The sequence below is a fragment of the Somniosus microcephalus genome, chromosome 33, assembly GCF_052327205.1.
Source record: "Somniosus microcephalus isolate GS21.2 chromosome 33, FLI_Smic_1.0, whole genome shotgun sequence".
Lineage (NCBI taxonomy): Eukaryota > Metazoa > Chordata > Chondrichthyes > Squaliformes > Somniosidae > Somniosus > Somniosus microcephalus.
This window is the reverse complement of record NC_141019.1, coordinates 13861023-13887697: the sequence shown is the minus strand read 5'-3', so window position 1 is coordinate 13887697 and position 26675 is coordinate 13861023. Positions and strand designations below refer to the sequence as shown.

General features: G+C 48.9%; 3 protein-coding genes across 6 annotated transcripts in view; all 3 read right to left on the bottom strand.

The window, feature by feature from the left end:
* The window catches only part of LOC147096972 (uncharacterized), an 81654-nt gene extending 74512 nt beyond the window's left edge, over positions 1-7142 (bottom strand). The window contains exons 1-3 of one of the 3 annotated variants that reach the window (XR_015074451.1): positions 7007-7142; positions 2217-2558; positions 287-611 (exon numbers count right to left, since the gene is read on the bottom strand). Coding sequence is in view for 2 of the 3 variants with exons in the window: in XM_085972670.1 (XP_085828796.1) it covers positions 2217-2546 (330 nt within the window). In the remaining variant the exon portion in view is untranslated. Of the gene's footprint in view, positions 1-286; positions 612-2216; positions 2559-3992; positions 5706-7006 lie in introns of those variants that run through there. The other 2 variants (XM_085972670.1, XM_085972671.1) reach the window with 2 other exon arrangements.
* LOC147096970 (uncharacterized) overlaps positions 1-26675 on the bottom strand; it is a 1290222-nt gene that overhangs the window by 963753 nt on the left and 299794 nt on the right. The window lies entirely within an intron of this gene.
* Positions 23846-26675, bottom strand: part of csad (cysteine sulfinic acid decarboxylase) — a 114318-nt gene continuing 111488 nt past the window's right edge. Inside the window, exon 15 of the mRNA XM_085972669.1 lies at positions 23846-24776. Within this exon, the coding sequence (XP_085828795.1) occupies positions 24594-24776 (183 nt within the window). The 3' untranslated portion in view covers positions 23846-24593. The remainder of the gene's footprint in view (positions 24777-26675) is intronic.

Genomic DNA, 26675 nt, shown 5'->3' with positions numbered 1-26675 from the left:
CAATGCTTCACCGGGAAACAGAAATTGCTTTTAAAGTGCTTACAGTGCTATGGTCTATCTAGAGAGCTGTAAGGGCTTTAAACTCAGCGGATGCAGGGGTAAAGTGGATGGGAGGAGACTATATAGGGGTTGAGAGCATAGTTCAAAGGGGTAAGGGAAGCAGTGGGCTGGTAGGAAAGGGAGAGGCAGGGTGAAGCCAAAGAGATGTGGCGCTGCAGCAGGACCAGGCTAAGGCAGAGGAAGCAAGCCACCAAGGGCTTCAGGCGACATTTTCTTCTGCACCTACCACCAGAAAACGAGGGCTGTAGAATCCAGCGTCTCTATTCCACACCACCTCACCCACCACCTCCTACCTGAAAGCAAAGAAAAAGTAGAACGGGACAGAGACGGAAACAAAGTTAGGGAGAGAGGAGCAAAAAGAGAAGTGACAGAGGGAGAGAAGCAGAGAGACAAACAGCAACAGGAAGACAAAAGAGAGAGACTGATTGCGTGCAATGCCATGGGAGGTCCACTAGTAATACTTTAAAAGTCTTGCATATAGTGGGCACTTCCTGTAACTGTTCCACTTCACCGGTCACACTTTGTTGAAGTAAAAGAGCAGCAAATCCAAACTGAAGAGGGAAGGAACATATGAATCAAAAAAGCAGGGAAAGCAGCTAGAAACTACCAAATGAGAAATGATTATGGTCTTAGAACCAATCCTGAATGGCCAGTCAGGAGAACCTGCCAATTAAAGAAAAAAGATGAACCGATCGACTCACTCAAAACGCCTTTTGAAAAAAAATTAACTGCCTCTTTTTCCCCCTCAGTAACTGAAATGTCCAAGTAAAGTTTGTAAGAAAAAAAAGGCAGTAGGCCAAAACTTGCGGTCGGAGGCACACCTCCGGAGTACACCTCTGACCAGCGAATGGAATACACACCTATCTGATGGTGGCGAAGCTGCAAAAACTTGCGGTCGGAGGCACACCTCCGGAGTACACCTCTGACCAGCGAATGGAATACACACCTATCTGATGGTGGCGAAGCTGCAAAAACTTGCGGTCGGAGGCACACCTCCGGAGTACACCTCTGACCAGCGAATGGAATACACACCTATCTGATGGTGGCGAAGCTGCAAAAACTTGCGGTCGGCGGCTGCGAGGCACAGGGCAGCTTAATGGCCCACGGATTCCAGGGACGTAAGTGTACCTGGGATCACCTGGGCCTGGTCCTCCAATCACAAAACAGAATTCAATTTTAATCATTTCCGAAGGGAATCCCATAATGAGATTTAATGCAATCCCGAAATCAGGTCTAATTACATTTTACAGAATTGGAATTTAATTTGTAAGTAGCTGCATTCAACCAACCTCACTAAAAATTTAATTTTCATCATTAAAACTCTAATCCAGGCCAATATTTGCAGGAACTCATTTGACACAGTGCATGTGTATAATTTCCGATCTGAAAATGTTTAAATCATGCCTGAGGTATCCCCTTACGCTGATGCAAACAGGCCCTGTGCCTGTTTGCATCAACCGTAACATTTCTGTGCGCAATTGCTGGACAGTCGGTGGGCAAATAGCCCAACTCTGCGCCATTCAATGAGATCATGGATGATCTGTACCTCGGCTCCATGTATCTGCCTTAGCTCCAGATCCCTTGATACCCTTACCCAACAACAATCTATCCATCGCAGCCTTGAAAGCTCCATAGCCTTTTGGGCCAGAGAGTTCCAGATTTCTGCTACACTTTGCTTCCTGATTTCCCTCCTAAATGGCCGGGCTCTAATGTTAAGATTCTGTCCCCTTGTCCTCGATTCCCCCACCACAGGAAATAGTTTCTCTCGATCTATCCTATCAAATCCTTTTAGTATTTTAAACATCAAATCACCTCTCAATCTTCGCTATTCAAGGGAATACAAGGCAAGTTTATCCAACCTATCCTTATAATTTAACTCTCTAAGTATCATTTTACTGAATCTGCACTGCATCCCCAAGGCCAGTCTGTCCTTCCTGAGGTGCGGGGCCCAGAACTGAACCCAGTTACTCCAGGTGGGGTCTGACCAGAGCTCTGTACAGCTGAAGCATCACTTCCTCCCTTTTGTAATCCAGCCCCCGAGATAAAGGACAACATTCCATTAGCTTTTTTGAACCTGTCTACTGGCTTTTAATGATTTGTATACTTGGGGCTCCCAAATCTCTTTGGGAGAATTTTTAAAAAACCAAGGTACTTACTTGGGGTGCACAGGGCAGTCCCTGTGTTACAGTAACAGCAACATGACTGTCCGTGCCATCTGCACTTCTCATGGCGTTCCGAGTCATCGGGTCGCTGTCAGTTATCATTCCCTGATGACTGATTGTTCTGCTCTGCAGGAGACTGTGAGGACCCACCATCTCATGACTGACAGAGCAGTCCTGCAAGATCCCAACTGCGCTGGTGTTGTCCTGTAACATGGCATTGTCTACCAGAGATGCCTGCTGGGGGTTTCTCCTGTACTCGAGGAGGGGCTGTTGTCCGCCTAGCGGGACACTAGGAGGATCTGAAATTCCATCCACCCTACTCATCTGGCTGGAATACTGTAAAACAGATATAATCATTATAAGTCACTGTGGAAAAATTAAACCTAGCATAAAAAGATGTTAATGATCAAGGCAATACAGAGATTAGATAGGAAGATCAGTGTAGAGAAGTACTCCAAAGTGTAAAGCACTTACTGCCCTCCATGTCTCTGCTACTTTAGAAAACACATTTTACACTCCCTTCTTTGAATTTTCTCCCCTTAAGGCACGGACTCCTGCTTGGATACAATACCACAGATCGCAGCAGCCTGCTTCCTCGGCAAAGTTTTATTTTGTTCTTGGGATGTGGGTAACACTGGCAAGGCAGCATTTATTGCCCATTCTGAGTCAACCAAATAGTCATTCAACTGCGAGCCAATTTGCGCACAGCACGATCCCACAAACAGCAACGGGTGATAATGGCCAGATAATCTGTTTTAGTGATGTTGATTGAGATAAACATTGGCCAGGACACAGGGGATAACTCCCCTGCTCCTCTTCGAAATAGTGCCATGGGATCTTTTACGCCCACCTGAGAGAGCAGACGGGGCCTCGGTTTAACATCTCATCCGAAAGACGGTGCAGCACTCCCTCTGCACTGGATTGTCAGGCTAGATTTTTGTGCTCAAGTCTCTGGAGTGGGACTTGAACCCACAACCTTCTGACTCAAAAGACAATGGCCTCGTCCACAAGATCCACCCCTCCTTTCCTTTGACCCCATTCCCACTAACCTGCTGACCACCCAACTTCTGTTTCCAACCTCCAAGCTAGGTGGCATTGTAAATGGCTCCCTCTCCTCAGGCACTATCACCCCTCCTCAAAACAAATCCACTCTCAACCCCTCTGCCCATGCAGACGACAGCCCCATTTCCAACCTCCCTTCCCAAGATCCTCGTGACCATCTTTCCCACAATTCAAAATACACAATATTTGTTTCTGTGTACCACTTAGCATCAGTGGCTATAATCAGAGTGAAGGTCAGCACCATTTCTACCTGAAGCAATGTTGCCAACTTTTTGTCAAATGCCTCGCTTGTGAGCCACACTCAGGAATACAGTTAAACTTTACATCACAGACTGCAGGTCCCTGCAATTCCCCCAAACTACAAGCTCCTGATTTCAATCTACAATTTGCATTTATATCTGACCTTTAATGGAGAAAACATCCCATTTTACCAGGGGATGGGGTGACGAGAAGAAAAAATAAATTAGAATACATAAGAGAACAGATACCAAGCCATGGAAGGAGAGATCAGAAGGGTGACCAAAAGCACAGTGGACAAGATGGGTTCTGCAAAGCTTTTTAAAGGTGGTGAGAGAGATGGGGGTGTTTAGGAAGGGAGGTCCAGAGGGTAGAGCCGAGGTGGATGCACAAAAGCAGAGTCGGACTGTTATGGGCAGTTGCCAAGTGGAAGCCAAACATTTTCCCAGGGAAGAGGGAAGTAAAACTTACAGGACCAATCCTTCTATTTTAACCTGTGTATGGAAACAGCCTCCTGACAGCATTCCTTGTTACTTTTAGCTAGAAAGGAAGAAAAGCAGAATAAACAGCACTGAATCCCGGCTAAGTCAAGTTCTTACATCTGGGCAGGGCTGTGGATGGAGACCCAGAGGTGCACGGAGTACCAGGTCTGCCCAGAGCCACAGGTGAAGAGGTGGGCCGCAAAGAGCCCCCGAGCCTCATTAGGAGTATGAGGAACCTAAACTATGCAGTTCCCTATCCTCACTATCAAAATGTTTTAACATCCGCTTTGAAAAATCTGTCAGAAAGTCAAGCCCCAAAATTGCTGGTGAGCCATCCCCAGGATTAAGGTGCTTCCTGGGTGCCTGCCTCACGTGCGGACTAGGAATATTGAAGCGGCACTTACCACGCCATTGGGGGGGGCGGGGGGTGCTGTTCTAACCAGAGGTGAGATTTTTTTTTAAACTGCTGGCAATGTCTCTGCTGCTGGTTTCCCCAGTGGTTATGATCTGGAATGCACTGAGAGGGTGGTGGAGGCAGACTCAATCGTGGCTTTCAAAAGGGAATTGGATAAGTTCCTGAAGGAAAAAAATTTGCAGGGCTACGGGGAAAGGGCGGGGGAGTGGAACTAGCCGAAATGCTCATGCAGAGAGCCGGCATGGGCTCGATGGGCCGAATGGCCTCTTTCTGTGCTGTAACCATGCCATGATTCTATCCTATGAACAACATTATGGGCTCCACTTGTGCTTTTGTGCAGCCATACTTTGCTTGGGCCAAATCCGTGCCCATCTTTCCCACAACTCCATGTTTGAATCCCTCCAATCAGTGCCGAAACCGCTCTCAAAGTCACAAGTGACATCCTTTATGGCTGTGACAAAGGTAAACTATCGCTCCTCATCCTTCTTGACTTGTCCGCAGCCTTTGACACGGTTGACCACGCCATCCTTCTCCATCGCCTCTCCACCGTCATCCAGCTGGGTGGGACTGCACTCACCTGGTTCCATTCTTATCTATCTAATCGTAATCAGAGAATCACCTGCAACGGCTTCTCTTCTCACTCCCGCATTGTTATCTCTGGTGTCCCCCAAGGATCTATCCTTGGTCCCCTCCTATATCACATCTATACATGCTGCCCCTCGGCAACATCATCCGAAAACACAGCGTCAGTTTCCACATGTACGCTGACAACACCCAGCTCTACCTCACCACCACCTCTCTCGACCCCTCCACTGTCTGACATCCAGTACTGGAAAAGCAGAAATTTTCTCCAGTTAAATATTAGGAAGACCGAAGCCATTGTTTTCGGTCCCCACCACAAACTCCATTCCCTAGCCACCAACTCCATCCCTCTCTCTAGCATCTGTCTGAGGCTGAACCACACTGTTCACAACCTTGGTGTCATATTTGATCCCGAAATGAGTTTCCGACCACATAACTAAGACCGCCTATTTCCACCTCTGTAACATCGCCCATCTGCTGCTGAAACCCTCATCCATGCCTTTGTTACCTCTAGACTTGACTATTCCAACGCACTCCTGGCCGGCCTCCCACATTCTACCCTATGTAAACTTGAGGTCATCCAAAACTCTGCTGCCCGTGTCTTAACTCGCACCAAGTCCCGTTCACCCATGACCTACATTGGCTTCCAGTTAAGCAACGCCTCGATTTTAAAATTCTCATCCTAGTTTTCAAATCCCTCCATAGCCTCGCCCTTCCCTATCTCTGTAATCTCCTTCAGCCCCACAATCCCCCCCCCGCCCCCGATATATCTGCGCTCCTCTAATTCTACCCTCGAGCATCCCTGATTATAATCGTTCAACCATCGATGGCCGTGCCTTCAGCTGCCTAGGCCCTAAGCTCTGGAACTCCCTCGCTAAACCTCTCCACCTCTCTTTCAGACGCTCCCTTAAAACTTACCTCTTTGACCAAGTTTTTGGTCATCTGCCCGAATTTCTCCTTATGTGGCTCGGTGTCAAATTTTACTTTATCGCACTCCTTTGAAGCGCCTTGGGACATTTTACTACATTAAAGGGGCGATAGAAATATAAGTTGTTGCTGTTGAGCCACAGGAAAAGTGCAACTGATGGGTGTTTGTGGTGGGGAAATGTCATTCTGCAAGTTCCACCTCCTTCAGTGACACGGACAGAAGTCCCCGTGTGTGCACTGCCCCTGCCAGGATTTCAGACCATAGGCAGTAATCCAGGAGAACCGGGGTCGGCCCCAAATTCCACCCAAGCAGACGGCACGATTTTCAGTCAAAAGTAAGAGGAATTGGGGGGGGTGGCTTTGAGCAGTCGTAAAGTTCTCAAATGTGGAGGGGGTAACTATGAAACTCCAGACCGACTTCGTTTTTGAAGCACCTGCACAGTTTGGGAAATAAAAACAAAAAAAATGATAGCAACAAGCACATGGGGTAGACGAAGCAGTGATAAAAGCAAAGTCCCTGCAGAGCAGCACTGTCCCGAGAAGCTGCGATGCAGGGACATTTTTAAACAAGAGTGGAGACCACAGTGAAGCTGTGGAGTTTGTTTTTAAGGCTCCCACCAGGTATGTTCTTGGGCTGGTTGGAATATTTAAATAAAACCAGACACCAAAACTCCAGTTTTCAGAATGGATATTCATTAAAAGAAACACTCCAGACTTGTGGCACCATCTTAGCATCAATCAGACACCCGTGGGGACGGTGCCAAAGTCCAGCTTTGATTTTCTCATTCTTCCCAAAACCGTGTTCGGAAATCTTCCTAAAACCGTGTATTTTTAAGGTGGGGTTTTATTTTCCTCCGCCTGGGGGTTTAGGGCTCGGATTCTGGGTTGATGCCGAACAAAGTGCGGCCGAGCCGGGCCTGTGGAGCGGAGGCTGGGCCGGGCCTAGTAACGCGGCCTGAGCTCCGGGCCTTCCTCCTCCCCCCTCTCTCTCTCTCTCCCACCAGCTCGCACACACCCTTCCAGGCTCCGTGCGCTCGCTTAGCCGGTTGAATGCGAGCGGGAAGCACCGAGTGACTCACCGGCAGAGCTCACACAGCATCAGACAAACTCCGTCTCTCTCCCTCCCTCTCTCACACACAACGAGCCGCGGCGAAAACACCACACTGCCGAGCACGCCGGGAAATGCCGCTCCGTCCGTCCCCCCACTAGCGGCCGCTGAAGCCCGCGCCGCCATGACACTTGCTGGCAATTGCCGTCCGCCGCAGCGGCTCCTCGTCGCCGCCGCCATGATACTTGCTGGCAATTGCCGCCCGCCGCACCGGTCCTCGTCGCCGCCATGACACTTGCTGGCGATTGCCGCCGCCACCATGTCGGTCACTGGCAAATTCCAAGCCTGCAAATCAGTTCTAGACAAAACCTATACCGGCTCACTCACTCACTCTCGTCTGAAAGTCTCACCCGTCTGAACGTGCAAAATATGTCTTTCATAAAAATAAATACAGCGCCATATTTTTTAATTCCCTCCTGTTATCATTCTATGATTCTGTGTTGAAATTTCATCAGTTTCCCCGATCTTAACAATTCGAAATCTATATTTAAAATATTCCAACAGTCTCACAAAGCTGGCAACTCAACCCCAACCCTGAATTCAGCCCGAGGACCTGCAGTTAGACTGAACTTTCAACTATCTAATTATTGTGTCCTGGGGCCAATACTTATCCCTCAACCAGATAATCTATTTTTGTTATGTTGGTTATCACATTGCTATTTGTGGGAGCTTGCTGTGCACAAATTGACTGTCGTGTTTCCCACATTACAATAGTGACTCCATTTCAAAAAGTACTTCATTGACTGTAAAGTGCTTTGAGACGTCCGCTGGTCGTGAAAGGCGCTACAGAAATGTAAATCTTTCTGTCTAACCAGACACTTTGGAATTCCCTCCTGACACCTCTCTCCTCCTTTAAACCCACCTCGTCGACCAAGCTTTCAGTCACTCCTCCTAATCTTTCCTCCTTTCTCTCAGTATCCATTTTTGTCTGATTACACCTTTGGACATTTTAATTACATTATAGGTACTATATCAATGCAAAATTGTTATTGTTGAAAATGCTATTGGGGTACAAGCTGGTACTGCTACAACAACAACTTGCATTTATATAGCACCTTTAACGTAATAAAACATCCTCAGGCGCTTCACAGGAGCGTTATCAAAGTTTGACAGCCACATAAGGAGAAATTAGGGCAGATGACCAAAAGCTTGGTCAAAGAGGAAGGTTTTAAGGAGCAACGTGAAGGCGAGAGGGGTAGCGAGGCGGAGAGGTTTAGGCAGGGCATTCCAGAGCTTAGGGCCTAGGCACCAGAAGGCACGGCCACCAAAGGTTGAGCGATTATAATCAGGGATGCTCAAGAGGGCAGAATTAGAGGAGCGCAGATATCTCGGGGGGGGTTGTGAGGCTGGAGGAGATTACAGAGATAGGGAGGGGTGAGGCCATGGAGAGATTTAAAAACCGGGATGAGAATTTTAAAATTGAGGTGTTGCTTAACCGGGAACCAATGTAGGTCAGCGAGCACAGGGGTGATGGGTGAACGGGACTTGGTGCGAGTTAGGACACCGGTAGCCGAGTTTTGTATGACCTCAAGTTTACGTAGGGTAGAATGTGGGAGGCCAGCCTGGAGTGTGTTGGAATAGTCGAGGCTGGAGGTAACAAAGGCATGGATGAGGGTTTCAGCAACGGATGAGCTGAGGCGGGGTGAAGTCAGGCGATGTTACGGAGGTGGAAATAGGCGGTCTTAGTTAGGTCACGGATGTGGTCAGAAGCTCATTTCAGGGTTACCAGCCCTCCCAGATTGCCCGGGAGACTCCCAGAATGGGGCATGGATCTCCCAGGTAATGTTGCCAACAACCCAGGAGATCTTTGCACTTTAAATTTCCTGCCGCAGCAGCAACCGCCAGCCACCCCCCCACCCACCCCATTCTGTTGCATCACCGGCTACCACTCAGAAGACTCTGGCTCGATGACAGCACCCCAGGCACTTGATAGAGCCAGGCCCCACTTAGGGATCACCAGACACACAACCAGCTCGTGGGGAGAGACGGGATTGTGGAGAGGTAGGTGGCTGGGGTGAACAGGGACGTAGAGGCAGGAAGAAGTGTTGGGCTCGGGGCAGGGGGAAGAGAGCGACAGTGGACTTCGGGTCAGAGGAGAGGGAGATAGGGAATTAGGGGTCAGGGGATGGGTGTTCAGGGTGGGTAGAGAGGCTTGGGAAAGGGGGATAGGGGCTCAGGGGGGATTGAGGATGGGGGTTCAGGGAGACTGGAAAATGAGGGCTTGGGCAAGGGGAAAGGATGGGATGGGTCAGGGAATTGGTGCTCCCGTGACGAGGGCAAGAGGGAGACTGGGACAGAGGCTCGGGGGAGGGGAGGTGGTGGAGAAGAGAGTAGCAGCATTCTGGGGTTTCAGAAGAGCAGAAAATGGATATGGGGCCAGGAGACAAGAGAATGAGGGTGAAGCGATGGGGGCTTGGAGTAGAGAGGATAAGGGAGAGAGGGAGAGAAATGATGAGGAGAAGCGAGGTGATGGATGGGATGGGATGGAAATACTGACCAGATAATCAGTGCTCACTTGTGGAGTGGGACTTGAACCTACAAACTTTGACTTAGAGGTCAGAATGCAACCACTGAGCCATGGCTGACACCCCGGTACTATAACCTTGGTGAATTGCTGTAATGTGTCTTGTAGACTGTACATACTGCAGCCACAGTGCGCCGGTGGTGGAGGGGTGGCTATAGAATCCAATGGCGGGGGTACCAATCAAAGACTGTCATTTAGTGTCGAGCTTGAGTGTTGATGTGGCTGCAACCATCTAGGCGAGTGGTGAGTATTCCACCACATTCCTGGTTTGAGTCTTGTGGATGGTGGAGAGGCTTTGAGGCATCAGAAGGTGAACCACTCATTGCAGAGTACCCCACCTCTGCTCTACTCTTGCAGCCAAGGCATTGATATGGCTGGTTCAGTTCAGCTTCTGGTCAATGATGACTCCCCCCGCCCCATAAAATGTTGAGGGTGGGGGATTTGACCATAGTGGTGCTTTTGAAGGTCAAAGGGAGATGGCTGGGCTTGCTCTTGTTAGATATGGTCATTACCTGGTATTCGTGTGACATGAATGTTACCTGCCACAAGGCTGGATGTTATTCAGGTCCTGCTGTAGGCTGGCATGGGCGGCTTCATTATCCGAGGAGTGTGAATGCAGCCGAACACTATGGAATCGCCAGAGAACAGCCAGATTCCTGGGCTTATGATTGAGGGAGGGATCATTGATGACGCAGCGGACTATTCCAACGCGGACGGGTGGGCGAAGGGAGCTTCCTTCAGGAACTCTGGCAACGATGCCCTGGGGTTTGCTGCCTGGCTGCTGTCAATGAAATTCAATGTAGAGAAATGCAAAGTATGGGACAAAAAAATCCAGGAATGGATCATCACTTAAACAGAAAGAAAATGATGTGCATGGAAAATGAGAGATCGGGGGGGTCCCCGATTGACAATAAATTGAAGCTATCGCAACAATGCTCGGTGTCAGTGAGCAAAGCAAATCAGATGTTGGGATGAATTAAAAGATCAATATTGAGCTGAAATAACGAGGTAACCCGGTCACTTCATAAATCATTGGTGCGACCACACTCCGAATAATGTGCACAGTCTGGTCACCACAGTACAGTAAGGATATGGCAGCTATTGAGAGGATATAGAAGAGAGCAACCAGAATGATTGAGGGGATGGAGGGATTGGATTAGGAGGAGTGATTACGAAAATTGGTTGAGAGGCGAAATGATTGCTGTTCTTAGGATTCTAAAAAGAGATGCGGTAATGTAGACCATGACCAGCTCTTCCACTTTGTCCAGAACAGCAGAACCAGAGGAGACAGCCTGTGCTTCAAGGGGGGTAAATTCAACACTACTCTGCGGAAACAATCTTGCAGCTGCCTCGGGAGACAGTGGAAGCAGTTAACTAATTTGCATTTGAATTAATCAATGCTAAGATTTCTTTCAGAAAACAATATTTTGGGATACAATGAGTAATTTAAGACATTGCAGACAATGGTAATTACAGCACTGTGGCGGAGCCACTAAAAGGGACTCCAATCAATTGTATATAATTCCCTTTAATAATATGTTGGCTAGAGCCGGAGTCTGTATCTTTGTTTTCACTGTTTACATGTACAGAGCGTGATCACTTTAATAGCGCGGGTAAACGCAATGACGTCACGCCGTTCATCACGTGATCCCCCACCGGCGGGAAAAACGTGATGACGTGATGACGTCAGCCACGGGACCGCCCTAGCAGTCCTCGTGGAGCCTCCGAACTGACTAGACCTATATTCGATGTTCTCCTGTAGTTATCTGTTAAACTCTGTTACTTTTCATTAAACCTCGTTTATTTGATCGCCTGAGTGGACCTCAGTCTTTTGGATAGGAACTAGACATTCCTACATTGGTGACCTCGACTTTTGCGAACGGTTTTCGCAGAAGTTACTGAACATGGAATCGAACGCCGTTGCTTTGAAGCTACCACAGTTCTGGGAGCAACAGCCAGCCGCGTGGTTCATCCAGGCTGAAGCCCAGTTTGCAATCAGGAACATCGTTGCGGATCAGACCCATTACTATCACGTGGTCTCCGCCCTCGACAGCGCCACAGCCTCGCGGATCGTCAGCCTGCTTGGTAATCCACCAGAAGATCGCAAGTATGATACGATAAAGGCGCGGTTGTTACAGGTCTTCGGGCTCACGAAGTCGGAGCGCGCCCGCCGGCTGCTCAATATGCCCGGCCTCGGGGACTCCAAGCCGTCCGAGCTCATGAGCCAAATGCTCACGCTCCTGGGCTCTGAACCGGAATGCTTCCTCTTCAGGGAGCTATTCCTCAGCCAGCTACCGGAGCAAGTTCAGGCTGCCCTAGCCAGGTCGGAAGTCACCGACTGCGCAGAGCTGGCTGCCGATGCGGACAAGATCTTCGCGGTGACAGAGCAGTACTGCGCTGCCACGGGGCGCCCATCCCCCACAGACGCCGCTCAACCTGCGGGGTTGTGCTTCTACCGCGCCCGTTTTGGCGCGAAAGCAAGATGCTGCCGCCCTCCCTGCAGCTTTTCGCTCAAAAAAACAACAGCAGCCACCCTGTTGAAAGAGGACCGGGTATAATGAGCGCCCCGCGGCTGCGATGGCAATCGGTAATTCAGGAAAACTCCTCTTCATCGACTCCTCCCTATCTGGTCGACGTTTCCTTTGCGACACTGGGGCGCAGTGTAGCATCCTACCCGCGTCAGATCTTGATCTACAAGTTGGGGGGCACAGCCCCTCCCTCCAGGTGGCTAATGGCGGGGCCATTCGGATCTTCGGAAGCCGGCGGGTCCAGGTGTGCTTCGGCAGCCAGCGGTTTTACTGGGATTTCATCACGGCCAAAGTCTCTCAAGCCATCCTCGGGGTGGATTTTTTGTGCGCCAACGGCCTCCTGGTGGATGTAAGGCACCGCCAGTTGATCAATGTGGCCACTTTTCACTCCATCCCGTGCCACCGCGGTAATGCCGTGTCGCGCACTGTCTCCTGCGCGTCCCCACCTCCGGATGACTTCACTCGCCTCCTCGGAGATTTCCCAGACCTGACCAGGCCCACTCTCTCTTCCACGGCCACGAAACATGGTGTTGAACACATCATCACCACTACTGGCTCCCCGGTCTACGCACGGGCCCGGCGCCTCGAACCTGGCAAGCTCGCGGCTAGGGATTATTCGCCGGTCGAATAGTCCCTGGTCTTTGCCTCTCCACATTGTTCCGAAACCTGGCGGCGGATGGCGGCCTTGCGGCGACTACCGACGCCACTACTCCTGATCAGCAGCCTCATATTCAGGATTTCTCTGCACATTTGGCGGGAAATACCGTTTTTTTCAAAAGTCGACCTTGTCCGTGGCTCCCACCCGGTCCCCGTACACCCGCAAGACGTCCCGAAGACCGCAGTCATCACCCCATTCGGCCTGTTTGAATTTCTGCGGATGCCGTTTGGATTGAAGAACGCTGCACAGGCTTTCCAGCGCTTGATGGACTCCGTGCTTCGGGACCTCAAGTTTCTATTCGTCTACCTCGACGACATCCTCATCGCCAGCCCTAATAAAGAGGAGCACATCTGCCATTTGCGCACCCTCTTTAGATGCCTCAGTCAACACGGCTTGATCATCAACCCGGCCAAGTGCCAGTTCGGCCTGCAGCAGATTGATTTTTTAGGCCATCGCATCACATCAGACGACGCAATTCCCCTGCAAACGAAGGTGGAGGCAGTTACTTCGTTCCCACGCCCGCAGACTGTCAAGGCCCTGCAGGAGTTCCTCGGGATGGTAAATTTTTATCACCGGTTCGTCCCTAATGCAGCTCTGCTCATGCAGCCCCTGTACGAGGCCCTCAAGGGCAAGTCCGGCAAGGATCCGATCAGCTGGACGGTCGACATGGACCGGGCGTTCGTCGACACAAAAGGCGCTTTAGCCAACGCAACCATGCTGGCACACCCGCTGCTAGGTGCCACCATCGCCCTTACTACCGACGCGTCAGACTACACCATCGGCGCAGTGCAGGACCAGTGGGTGCATGGGACGTGGCAACCGCTGGCGTTTTTCAGCTGTCAACTACGGCGAAATGAACGAAAGTACAGCACGTTCGACCGAGAGTTGCTGGCCCTTTTTCTGGCCATCCACCATTTCCGGTTCTTGCTAGAGGGACGTCCGTTCACGGCTTTTGTGGACCATAAGCCACTAACGTTCGCTATGGCTAAGACCGCCGAACCGTGGTCAGCTTGGCAACGTTAGTTGACGTTTATCTCAGAATTCACCACTGACATTCAGCATGTGTCCGGTAAGGACCACCTGGTGGCGGATTGCCTCTCCCGCGCGACCGTTCACGCAGTCCAGCTCGGCATCGACTATGCCCTCATGGCTGCGGATCAAGCCTCGGATCCGGAGGTCCAAACTTACAGAACCAACCCCTCTAGCCTCCAAGCGGCCGACGTCAAATTCCATGCCGCGGGCACTACGCTACTCTGCGACGTCTCCATAGGAGATCTTCGCCCTATCGTCCCGGTCGCCGAAAAGTTTTTGACGCCATCCACGGGTTGTCACACCCTGGCATGAAGGCCTCGAAACGGTTGATGTCGTCCAAATTCGTGTGGCGGGGCATGCACATGGATGTTCGCGACTGGGCCAACACCTGCGTGGTCTGCCAAAAGGCCAAGGTGCAGCGTCACGTCAAGGCTCCATTGGCCACTTTCGCCGTTCCGGAACGTAGGTTTGATCATGTGCATGTGGACCTGGTGGGGCCACTTCCGCCTTTGCACGGGTTTACTCATCTTCTTACAATGGTGGACCGCACCACTCGATGGCCGGAGTCGGTTCCTCTGTCTTCCACCACTTCCGCAGACGTCGCCAGGGCATTCATCTCCTCTTGGGTCGCCCGCTTCGGGGTACCGGCGGACATCTCGTCCGATCGTGGGCTGCAGTTTTCTTCGGAGCTCTGGAACGCTGTGGCTCAGAGGCTCGGCATCAAGCTACATCGCACCACCGCCTACCATCCACAGGCGAACGGCCTGTGCGAACGATTCCACAGGTCGCTCAAAGCCGCACTGCGAGCCAGCCTTCAAGGCGCGGGCTGGGTGGACAGGCTTCCATGGGTCCTTTTGGGTCTTCGTACGGCACCTAAAGAAGATCTTCAATTGCCCTCGGCGGAGCTCGTATATGGCCAGCCGCTACACGTACCAGGGGATTTCCTTCCGTCTCCAACAGAGCCATGGTCCGCATCCCAGCAGCTCAATCAGCCACCAGGAGGCAGCCAGAAGTTTCACTCCAGTGCCTACGTCGCATCACGGCTTGCAGAGCTCCCACGTCCCAGCTGAGCTGAAGAACACCGACTGTGTGTTTATCCGCCACGACGTTCATCGGGACCCGCTCAAACCCCCTTACACTGGTCCTTTCCGTGTGATAGAGCTGGGAGACAAATCTTTTTCGGTCGATGTCGGTGGTAAACCGGACCACATTTCGGTTGACCGGTTGAAGCCGGCTCACTTGGACCTTGACCGCCCAGTCGAGATCGCACAACCGCCAAAACGTGGCCGACCGCCCATAGTCGCTATGCCAGATCAAACGCAACCACGCGCCAGCTCGCCCGCCGTCCATCAGCCTCCACTTCAAGGCTACAGAAGTCGGTCTGACAGGCTTGTCAGGCCTCCTCGCCATTTTACTTTTGCTATTAAAGACAATTCTGGGGGGGCGCATGTGGCGGAGCCACTAAGGGACTCCAATCAATTGTATATAATTCCCTTTAATAATATGTTGGCTACAGCCTGCGTCTGTATCTTTTGGCAGGGGGATGGGAACCTAGGTAGTGGAAAAGAGGGAAGTCATATGAAGTCAGAAATAGATGGTAGAAAGATGAGAAGCAATAAGCAAAGGAGAGAAACACAAAGGGCCAAACTAATTCATAATGAGAGTGTGAAAAAAGCAAGCCTGAAGGCTTTGTATCTTAATGCTAGAAGCATTAGGAACAAGGTGGATGAATTAGTTGTGGAAATAGAGGTAAACAAGTATGATTTGATTGGGATTACAGAAACGTGGCTGCAGGGTGGGCAAGGCTGGGAACTTAACATCCAGGGATATACAATATTTAGGAAGGATCGGCAAAAAGGTAGGGGAGGTGGGGTAGCATTGCTGGTAAAGGAGGGGATTAATGCAATGGAAAGGAAGGATATTAACTCGGATGAAACGGAATCTGTATGGGTAGAAATGAGAAATAGCAAGGGGAGGAAAACGTTAGTGGGTGTGATATATAGGCCTCCAAATAGTAATATGGAGGTGAGGGAAGGCATAAAAAGGGAAATTAGAGAAGCGTGCGATAAGAGCACAGCTGTCATCATGGGTGACTTTAATTTACATATTGATTGGACTACCCAAATTAGTAAAAATTCTGAGGAGGAGGAATTCCTGGAATGTTTTCGGGACGGTTATCTGGACCAATATGTCGAGGAGCCGACTCGAGATCAGGCCATTTTAGACTGGGTATTGTGCAATGAGAAGGGACTTATCAGCAATCTTCTTGTACGAGGCCTCTTGGGTCAGAGCGATCATAATATGATCGAGCTCTCAGTCGAGATGGAGAGGGAGGAAATTGAATCAGAGACTAAGGTCCAGAACTTAAATAAAGGGAATTACGAGGGTATGAGACGGGAATTGGGTAAGATTGATTGGGTGGTGTTTCTGGGGGGATTGACAGTGGAGAGACAATGGCAAGCATTCAAAGATAGAATGGAAGAATTCCAGAACATGTTTATACCGGTTTGGCATAAAAATAAACCTAAAAAGGTGACTCAACCGTGGATAACGAGGGAAATTAGGGACAGCATAAAATAAAAAAAAAGGGCATATCAACTGGCAAAAAAAAGCACCAGACCGGAAGATTGGGGGCAGTACAGGATACAGCAAAAGAGGACAAAGGGATTAATCAGGAAGGGGAAAATAGAATACGAAAGTAAACTTGCAGCAAACATAAAGACAGACTGCAAAAGCTTTTATCGGTATATCAGGAGGAAAAGACTGGTAAAATCCCAAGTCGGTCCCTTGCAGTCCGATTCGGGAGAATATATAATGGAGAATAAGGAAATGGCAGACCAATTAAACTCATACTTTGGTTCTGTATTCACAAAGGAGGACACAAATAACCTCCCAGGAATATCGGCAAACATAGGGACTAATGAGAGGGAGGAGCTGACAGAAATTAGTATCTCTAGGGATATGGTGTTGGGTAAGTTGAGGGGACTGAAGGCCGACAAATCCCCGGGGCCTGATAAACTACATCCTAGGGTACTTAAGGAGGTGGCCCTGGAGATAGCAGATGCTCTAAGGATCATCTTCCGGAACTCCATTGACTCGGGAACAGTACCCGTGGATTGGAGGGTAGCTAATGTTACCCCAATATTTAAAAAGGGGGGTAGAGAGAAAGCAGGGAATTATAGACCAGTAAGCCTTACATCGGTTGTGGGCAAAATGCTAGAGTCCATTATTAAGGATAAAATAGCGGAGCACTTGACAAATGGGGAAAGGATCGGACAGAGTCAACATGGATTTACAAAGGGTAAATCGTGTTTGACTAATCTGCTGGAATTTTTTGAGGAAGTAACTGGTAAAATAGATGGGGGAGAGCCAGTGGATGTGGTGTACCTTGACTTCCAGAACGCCTTCGATAAGGTTCCACACAAAAGATTATCATGCAAAATTAAGGCTCATGGGATTGGGGGCAAAGTATTAACGTGGATAGAGAACTGGCTGGCGGATAGAAAACAGAGAGTTGGAATAAACGGCTCGTTTTCGGAGTGGCAGGCAGTGACCAGCGGGGTGCCGCAAGGATCTGTCCTGGGACCCCAGCTGTTCACAATATATATAAATGATCTGGATCAGGGAATTGGATGCAATATTTCCAAATTCGCTGACGACACTAAACTAGGAGGGGGGGTGGGCTCTGATGAGGATGTCAGGAGGCTACAGTGCGATTTGGACAGGTTGGGGGAATGGGCGAATACGTGGCAGATGCACTATAATGTGGATAAATGCGAGGTTATCCACTTTGGGGGTAAAAACAGGAGGGTAGATTATTATCTAAATGGCAATAGATTGGGAGATGGGGAAGTGCAGAGGGACCTGGGTGTTCTTGTGCACCAGTCACTGAAGGAGAGCATGCAGGTGCAACAGGCGATTAAGAAGGCAAATGGTATGTTGGCCTTCATATCAAGGGGGTTCGAGTATAGGAATAGGGATACCTTACTACAGCTGTACAAGGTGCTGGTGAGACCGCATCTGGAGTATTGTGTACAGTTTTGGTCGCCCCATCTGCGGAAGGATGTTCTTGCCATGGAAAGAGTGCAACGGCGATTCACCAGGCTGATACCTGGAATGGCGGGAATGACCTACGAAGAGAGATTAAATAGTTTGGGCTTGTACTCACTGGAGTTTAGAAGATTGAGAGGGGATCTCATCGAAACATATAAAATTATGGCAGGCCTGGACAGGCTGAATTCAGAGAGAATGTTTCCAATGGCCGGGGAGCACAGAACCAGGGGCCACAGTCTAAAAATAGCGGGCAAATCATTTAAAACAGAGATGAGGAAGAATTTCTTCACTCAAAGAGTGGTGAGCCTGCGGAATTCCCTGCCACAGAGGGCTGTGAAGGCTAATTCAATAAATATTTTCAAGAGAGAATTGGATATATTTCTGAAGGCTAAGGGGATTAAGGGTTACGGAGAAAAGGCGGGGACGGGGTACTGAACTGGTAAGATCAGCTATGATCTCAGACAAAGATCAGCCATGATCTCATTGAATGGCGGAGCAGGCTCGAAGGGCCGAATGGCCTACTCCTGTTCCTATCTCTATGTCTGTTTCTATGTTTTCACTGTTTACATGTACAGAGCGCGATCACTTTAATAGCGCGGGTAAACGCGATGACGTCACGCCGCTCATCACGTGATCCCCTACCGGCGGGAAAAACGTGATGTCAGCCACGGGACCGCCCAAGCAGTCCTCGTGGAGCCTCCGAACTGACTAGACCTATATTCGATGTTCTCCTGTAGTTATCTGTTAAACTCTGTTACTTTTCATTAAACCTCGTTTATTTGATCGCCTGAGTGGACCTCAGTCTTTTGGATAGGAACTAGACATTCCTACAGCACTTTGGATCTATGGTTCCCACTGGGGTTTCCACGCCTCATGTCTATTGTAGACTCATTGTACTCGCTGGAGTTTAGAAGAATGAGAGGGGATCTCATTGAAACTTATAAAATTCTAACAGGACTAGACAGGCTAGATGCAGGAAGGATGTTCCCGATGGCGGGGGAGTCCAGAACCAGGGGTCACAGTCTAAGGATAAGGGGTAAGCCATTTAGGACTGAAATGAGGAGGAATTTCTTCACCCAGAGAGTGGTGAACCTGTGGAATTCTCTACCACACAAGGCAGTTGAGGCCAATTCATTAAATATATTCAAGAAGGAGTTAGATATATTTCTTAAGGCTAAAGGGATATGGGGAGAAGGCAGGGACAGGGTACTGAATTTGGATGATCAGTTATGATCTCATTGAATGGCGGAGCAGGCGCGAGGGGCCGAATGGCCTACTCCTGCTCCTATCTTCTATGTTTCTATGATAGAGATTGACTGGTATGATTAGTCAACAACTCATTATATCATGCAACAACCAGGATGGTAGGTGGTGAACTAGATGCACCTTGGTTTCATCTAGCAATTCCTATGTCCTCGTGAGGAACTTTGGGGCTGAAACTCCACTAGCGACACGAGTGCATTTGCTCAGTTTCATTTCGTGTTTCTGGCACACAAAATTGACCTGTTGCCTTTTGAGATCATTTCATTTATATACCACGTAACACGCTGCAAGAGTAGAGGCCAGGATTTCCTGGGCAACATCAAATGTGCTAGTGCAGCTGCTGAAAGTAGCACCTGCACTTCATGATGTTGGAAAGTGCTTCTTCTGCTTGTGACACGAGCCAGAAAGTCTGCCAGTTGCCTGGCATAGGATGGACGAATCAGGGCAGCTTTTTAAAAAGAGTACCTGGTATTCACCTGCATGATGTAATCACTTCCAATTCATAAATGTCACAGCAGTAGTGAAAGGAGTTTGTATGGACACATAGGTTGCATTGATGAGGCCTTGCAAGCCAGCCACCCTGAAGAAGAGTCTTCCCCTGCTGATGGTCCTCCCTTTGGAAAAGGGATGAACTTGTTGGCCCTCACTGACCTCCTGTATACTGGTTGATGGGACACTCGTCACTTGTGGCACCCTGAAAGGAGCCAGTGGCATAGAAGAACAAGGCAGTTATGACTTTCACTGCTGTTGTCAAGTTGTCCCAGTACTCGAGGAGGTTTGGAGGTCCCAGTACTCGAGGAGGTTGGGAGGTCCCAGTACTCGAGGAGGTTTGGAGGTCCCAGTACTCGAGGAGGTTGGGAGGTCCCAGTACTCGAGGAGGTTGGGAGGTCCCAGTACTCGAGGAGGTTGGGAGGTCCCAGTACTCGAGGAGGTTTGGAGGTCCCACTACAAGAGGTGGCAAGAGTTCCTCAACTGCTTCCCTGGTGAAACACTAGTTCAAATTCCAATCAACAAAGATTCTTCCCCCTTGATTCATAGGCTTTTAATAATTTGCTAGCCAGGAACTTCTGCTGTGGAACCTGTTACTGGGGAAGCTCCTTCTAACCTCCATGTCATACCACCATTTTTTTCGGTTCGGCTTCTTTCTCAGCACCTCAGAGCTCGCCACTCTAAGACGTGGAGGAACAACAGGGCTGGGGGCAGGGTGGAAGAGAGAAAAAGAGTGATCACAGGTCAAAATGTGGTTCCACTGGGGTCCCAAAACACACAGACTTCTGGATCCTGGGTTGAAATCCAACCCAGAGTGATGGGATGAAGGTCTTCTTGTGGGCTGGCTCGAAGGGTGCGACACAACGCTTGGGGCAGGCTGAAACCAGCCCACAGTGGGGATGGGCACAGCACAAAACTGCTCCCAATGGGGCACTAAGTTGACCATCTCACTCAGAGGTAACTGGATGGCTGATGTGGGAAACATCACTAGCGCAGTGGGGGAGTCTCCTCTCATACAGGGGCCGAGGCACATTGGGCTAGATTTTACCGTAGCAGGGTATCTAATGGTGTCTGCCGTTAGTTAGACTTGCCCCTGCACCCTTCAGCTTAAAATATTTTTGCCCACTAAGTTGCTGAAAGTGCGAGCTGATAATGGTGCAGGGAGGGACACTGGGCATCTGGGACCCGAGTGATCAGGCCAAGCAACTGTGTATCTCCTTAAGCAATCAGATTGAAGGTTTGAGAAATACAGGGGAAGGATGTGTAAATTAGAGAGAGGGTGAATGCAATGTCAAATCAGGAACAGAAAGAGGGAAAGAAAGATTGGAGAGAGAGAGAGAGAGAGAGAAAATATATAGGAAAAGTAAAAATGTAATTTTAAATTTGACTTTTAAAATATCCAACAATTAATACCTGAAGGAATGAGACTCCACACTTGTAATAGTTCATTTCAGTGCCAGAGAGGTTGCTTGGCAGTAATTAAAAGCATACTTACACTACTAATGACAAGACTTAACATTCTGTGGCGGGTTTGGTTTGTAAGCTACCGCACAAATACAGCAACTTCATACCATTCAATGCCTTTCAAATAGTGAGGCAGACAGCAAAATGCCGTTTTCATAAGCTAACAGCGGAGCGGCGCATTGCGGACAGCAACTATTGGCATTTAACTGCGCATTTGCCCTCGCCGGAAGCTGCTGTACAATTTACGCATAAATAACGGCGAGCGCCATTAGCCACACCGTCAATTTGACAACAAAATCTGGCCCATTATTGGAGCAGAGAAGAGAAGCTTTACTCGCCATTTAACTGAAAGCTGCATCAGAGATAAAAAGACAAGCTGGGAATGTTGGAAATCGGAGAGACTGAAAACACTAGAAATATATGGGTCAGTAACCACCTGAAAGACGACAGGTTAATGGCTCATGGCGCCTTCACAACATCGCTGTTCTGTATTTGAAAGCAGAGCCTGACTTTTTTCCAGAAGCCGAGGGGCCTTCGCTGTATTTCCAGCATTTTATGTTTATTGCGAACATCCCTCACAAAACTGACAGAGGTTTAGCAAAATGAAAACCCATCATCAGACTGAAGATAGAGTCATGTCACTTTAATGATTTCCTTTAATTCCGTCTGTACGTGATTGACACAAAACTACAAAAGTGACAACAGCGGACACAAGGGAATACATGTTGGCATTGCTTCTTCATAAACTAATTGCACAGAAAGTATCGCAGGTTACCACCATCCCCAGTTTGGCTACACACACCCATCAACAGCACAAGAATCAGATCTGTAAGGACCCACCAGAAAATTGCCTACACTGAATGCATAAGAAACTCTATCAAATGAAGATAGTAAAATCGCATTTATAGATAAATACAGTTCATTAAATGTGTTTTTCTTTTTAAAAAAGGGACTGTACGTCATCAGCAACACAGACTTTGTTTGGACACGTCACCCACTAAATCGAGGTACGATGGACACAATACAGATTACATGATGAGAAAACAGAGAACAGGTCTTGACGGCCAATAGGTTCTTGCCACGGTTACAGAAAGAACTTGTCAATAAGTTCCTATAGACTGCAACGGAGATCAATCAAGACTCCACAGCCCAGGGAAAGCTAAACTGGAGGCGTCTCCTTGGTAGGACATTCAAATTCCATGGTACACCTGGAAATCCACATCGAATCATAGGGACAATATTTCGACTTCCAATCTTTGACTTTACAGGGATTAGTCACGTTAAAGATCTGAGCATCCAACTTGGCTTTTCTCGGTTATACAGTGGACAGAAGTCACCAGTGCATCAGATAAGGTTTAGACACATCTTAGGTTTGTGTGTCAGTTTCCAGATGGATCATCAGGTGTAGTATGCTATAAGCCACAGTAACAGCATTTGTATATGGTAGTACAAGCTGAGCAAGTTGACACTGACTGTTGTGGGAAATGGAAACGTCACCCTAGAACAGGACAGAATGCTGTTCTGAAAATAACAAGGGTCATTATAGGGGCAGTGCAGGGGGAGCTCTCTACTGCATCCAAGCCAAGCTATACCTGATGCTGGTACACAGTCCAAAGACGACAAAGTCCCATTCTTCAGCAACATCAACCCTTCATAAAAAATAAGTTGTAGCTGCAATTGACCATTGCTTTATTAAGTTACCTTGTTGAGTGGTCCTGCGACCACCTGTTGCAAGCACTTCCTGTAGATGATGCTACAATCCACCTCTCTCTCCCCCTGGGCTAGGGATTGAGGGCTGGGGTTCCTGTTCCAGATTGCTATTCAGCGGCACCCCCGCCCGCCTCGCGCACTGGATACATGTGAAAGAGATCTTGCCCAGCTCTATCCTGCTACTCAATCTTTGAGACAAACTGAAGCATGGTTTTCACACCAGGAGAAAAAGGACTTCACTTTCCCTCACCTCAACCCAAAGCGCACACAGTGGAAAACAATGTTGATAAAATAAATGATCAATGCTTTTATTGTCTTTTCCCCTCATTAAAGTAAAGATCCTGCTTCTTCTTTGCAAATTTTTCCATTCAAGTACATGAGCCACTACTTTAGCTACCCTTACCAGCTTAATTCCCTGATTTTTTTTTTTTTTTACAATACTACAACCCACCATCCACATTTCCTTCAACATAAAACAACTTTTTAAATACACTGTCCTGCCAAACACTTCCAGGACAGGTACAGAACGGGTTAGGTCCAGAGTAAAGCTCCCACTGCACTGTCCCATCAAACACCCCCAGGGCAGGTACAGCACAGGTTAGATACAGAGTAAAGCTCCCTCTACACTGTCCCATCAAACACCCCCAGGGCAGGTACAGCACAGGTTAGATACAGAGTAAAGCTCCCTCTACACTGTCCCATCAAACACTCCCAGGGCAGGTACAGCACGGGTTAGATACAGAGTAAAGCTCCCTCTACACTGTCCCATCAAACACTCCCAGGGCAGGTACAGCACGGGTTAGATACAGAGTAAAGCTCCCTCTACACTGTCCCATCAAACACTCCCAGGGCAGGTACAGCACGGGTTAGATACAGAGTAAAGCTCCCTCTACACTGTCCCATCAATCACTCCCAGGGCAGGTACAGCACAGGTTAGATACAGAGTAAAGCTCCCTCTACACTGTCCCATCAAACACCCCCAGGGCAGGTACAGCACAGGTTAGATACAGAGTAAAGCTCCCTCTACACTGTCCCATCAAACACTCCCAGGGCAGGTACAGCACGGGTTAGATACAGAGTAAAGCTCCCTCTACACTGTCCCATCAAACACTCCCAGGGCAGGTACAGCACGGGTTAGATACAGAGTAAAGCTCCCTCTACACTGTCCCATCAATCACTCCCAGGGCAGGTACAGCACAGGTTAGATACAGAGTAAAGCTCCCTCTACACTGTCCCATCAAACACTCCCAGGGCAGGTACAGCACGGGTTAGATACAGAGTAAAGCTCCCTCTACACTGTCCCATCAAACACTCCCAGGGCAGGTATAGCACGGGGTAGATACAGAGTAAAGCTCCCTCTACACTGTCCCATCAAACACTCCCAGGGCAGGTACAGCACAGGTTAGATAGACTAAAACTCCCTCTAATTTGTTCCAACAATGTACTGCAGCTGCAACTGCAGTAGAGCCCCCTCCACTGTACAAATGTAACTCTTTCATTTTCCATAATAGCAGCCAATGGCATCTGTAAGTGAGACAGAATTCTGTGCCAGGTCAGGGGTGAGAAACTGTTAAAACACATTTAATGTGGGACCCTTACAGCCAGCAGAAAGGTCAGTGTCTACATCTCAGATTGATGTTTTATACAATGAAAATATGTAATCTTCAAAATGTAATATGTCCCCACAAGCTAAATTGTTGAAACAAACATTCCCAAAATAAACAAGCAACAGGGGCAGGGGGAAAGAGTCGAGACGGGTCACCTGAATGCAGTCTGAGCATCTGGACAAGATCACCAGACAACAATGGACAGGTGTAGCAGAGAGAGCCCCAACACATTACTGTGGCTGGAAGTCACTTCCCAGATGCTCAATTTCATCCATAAAGAAGTCCATGTCATCCCGGCTGACCTGTGGGTTGATCAGGACCTGTCGGAAGAAGTTGACATTGGTCCCATGCCGCTGGTAGCCGACCATCAAGCTGCCTCGCTTCATCATCCGCTCCTTGATAAATGGAGCCACCTAAACGCAACAGAAGAGAGTCAACAAAGAATGGATAGGTTAACCGGGTACAAGCACCTTTTGGAATTTTTCCCTTCCACCTGCTTCCCCCCTGAAGGTGTAAATTCCTGCTGGGGACAATACCTCATTCAAATAACCACTCTGCATGATGTTAAGGGGCAGCAGAACATTCCATCATGGGGGGCATCACAACCAAGTCTGATCTTGTCCTTGCCCAACACCCACACAGGCAGGACTCCTGGGTAGTGACCAGGAAACCCTAGCTGAATTTTCTCCCTCTGTAAACCTGGCACACCGAGGCCAATGATAACATCCCTACCCTACCCCAACTGAGATGATCTAACTCAGCACAGCCCAGGGATTGAACCAGACCAGGGAGGGGAGAGGAATGAATCGAGTGCCACACCCAATAGTGCATTTACCCACCGAGCCATCTGGAAATTACCAACTGATCAGGAGAGGATGCTTTCAATTTAAGCAGCTTGGTGCAATGAGATGAATCTCTCTTCCTTTTGCCAAGCTCCAGCAGTTGAAGCTCGACATCAAAACATCCAGTGCTTATGACTGGTTAAAAAAGAGATGAATTATGAAAGTAAACTGGCAAGAAATATTAAAACAGATAGTAAGAGCTTCTACAGGTATATAAAAAAAAAAGAGTAGCTAAAGTAAAAGTTGGTCCCTTTAGAGGATGAGACTGGGGAATTAATAATGGGGAACGGGAAAATGGCAGAGACTATGAACAAATATTTTCAAATCAAATCAAAATCAAATCAACTTTTATTATCATTGTTAGTGCACAAGTGCAGTACAACGAAATGTAGGCTTGCGGCTCCCGAGAGTGTACATTTGGATTAAGACATTTAACATACATTTGACTTGTAGTATATTAACATAAATATAACCATAATAAAGTGCATTGGCAGATGTGCAGGCTTGAGTTTATTTGTGGAGTTCAGTAGGATGACAGCCCTGGGAAAGAAGCTGTTCCTAAATCTGGTCGTACGGGTGCGAATGTATCTGTAGCGTCTCCCAGATGGCAGGAGGGCGAACAGACTGTGGCTGGGGTGGGTAGGGTCTTTGATGATGGACCGTGACCGCCGTAGACAGCGTTTCTGGTATATGTGCTCTATGGTCGGTCTTGATGCGCTATCAATTACTCATAAAAGACTGAGAGTTAAGAGAGTAACTAAAGGCTTTTATTAACAAAAGAATGAAGGTCTGCCTTGAGTGGTCGACCGGTCCAGAAATACAAAGGGCTGGGGAGCAGTCACCTTTATACTAGGACTTGTGGGAGGAGTCAGCCGAGGCATGTCCAGGCATGTACACAGTGGAATACAAACAGTGGTTTACCACATTCACCCCTTGTTTAAAATTGAGTCCGGCAGGGTGAAGTGTATTAAAAGTTAGTGTATTGGAGTCTCTCCGGAGGTCTTGTCTGGCGCTGTGATCGGCGTGGCGACGGCAGGGGTAGTGGAGCTTCCGGCGTCGAGTCCTGCGTGGGCTGTGGCACAGGCATGTCGTCCTCGTAGATGTCGAGCGGGTCGCGGGGCCCAGGCCTGCCGTCTGCTGGGGCTGGATATCGGATCGTTGGGGGGGGGGGGGGGGGGGGGGGGGGGGGGGGGGTAGGGTAGTGAGTAGTGGGTTACTGCGGCCCCCGAGGGTGCAAGGTCTCTTATGGAGACTGTGTCCTCCCGCCCGTCCGGGTATGCAATGTAAGCATACTGGGGGTTGGCGTGGAGGAGGTCGACCCTCTCGACCAGGGGGTCCGTTTTATGGGTCCTCACGTGCCTTCTCAGTAGGACCGGCCCTGGGGACGTCAGCCATGGCGGGTAGCGATGTCCCCGATGTGGACTTCCTTGGGAAGACAAACATTTTCTCATGAGGGGTGGCATTAGTGGC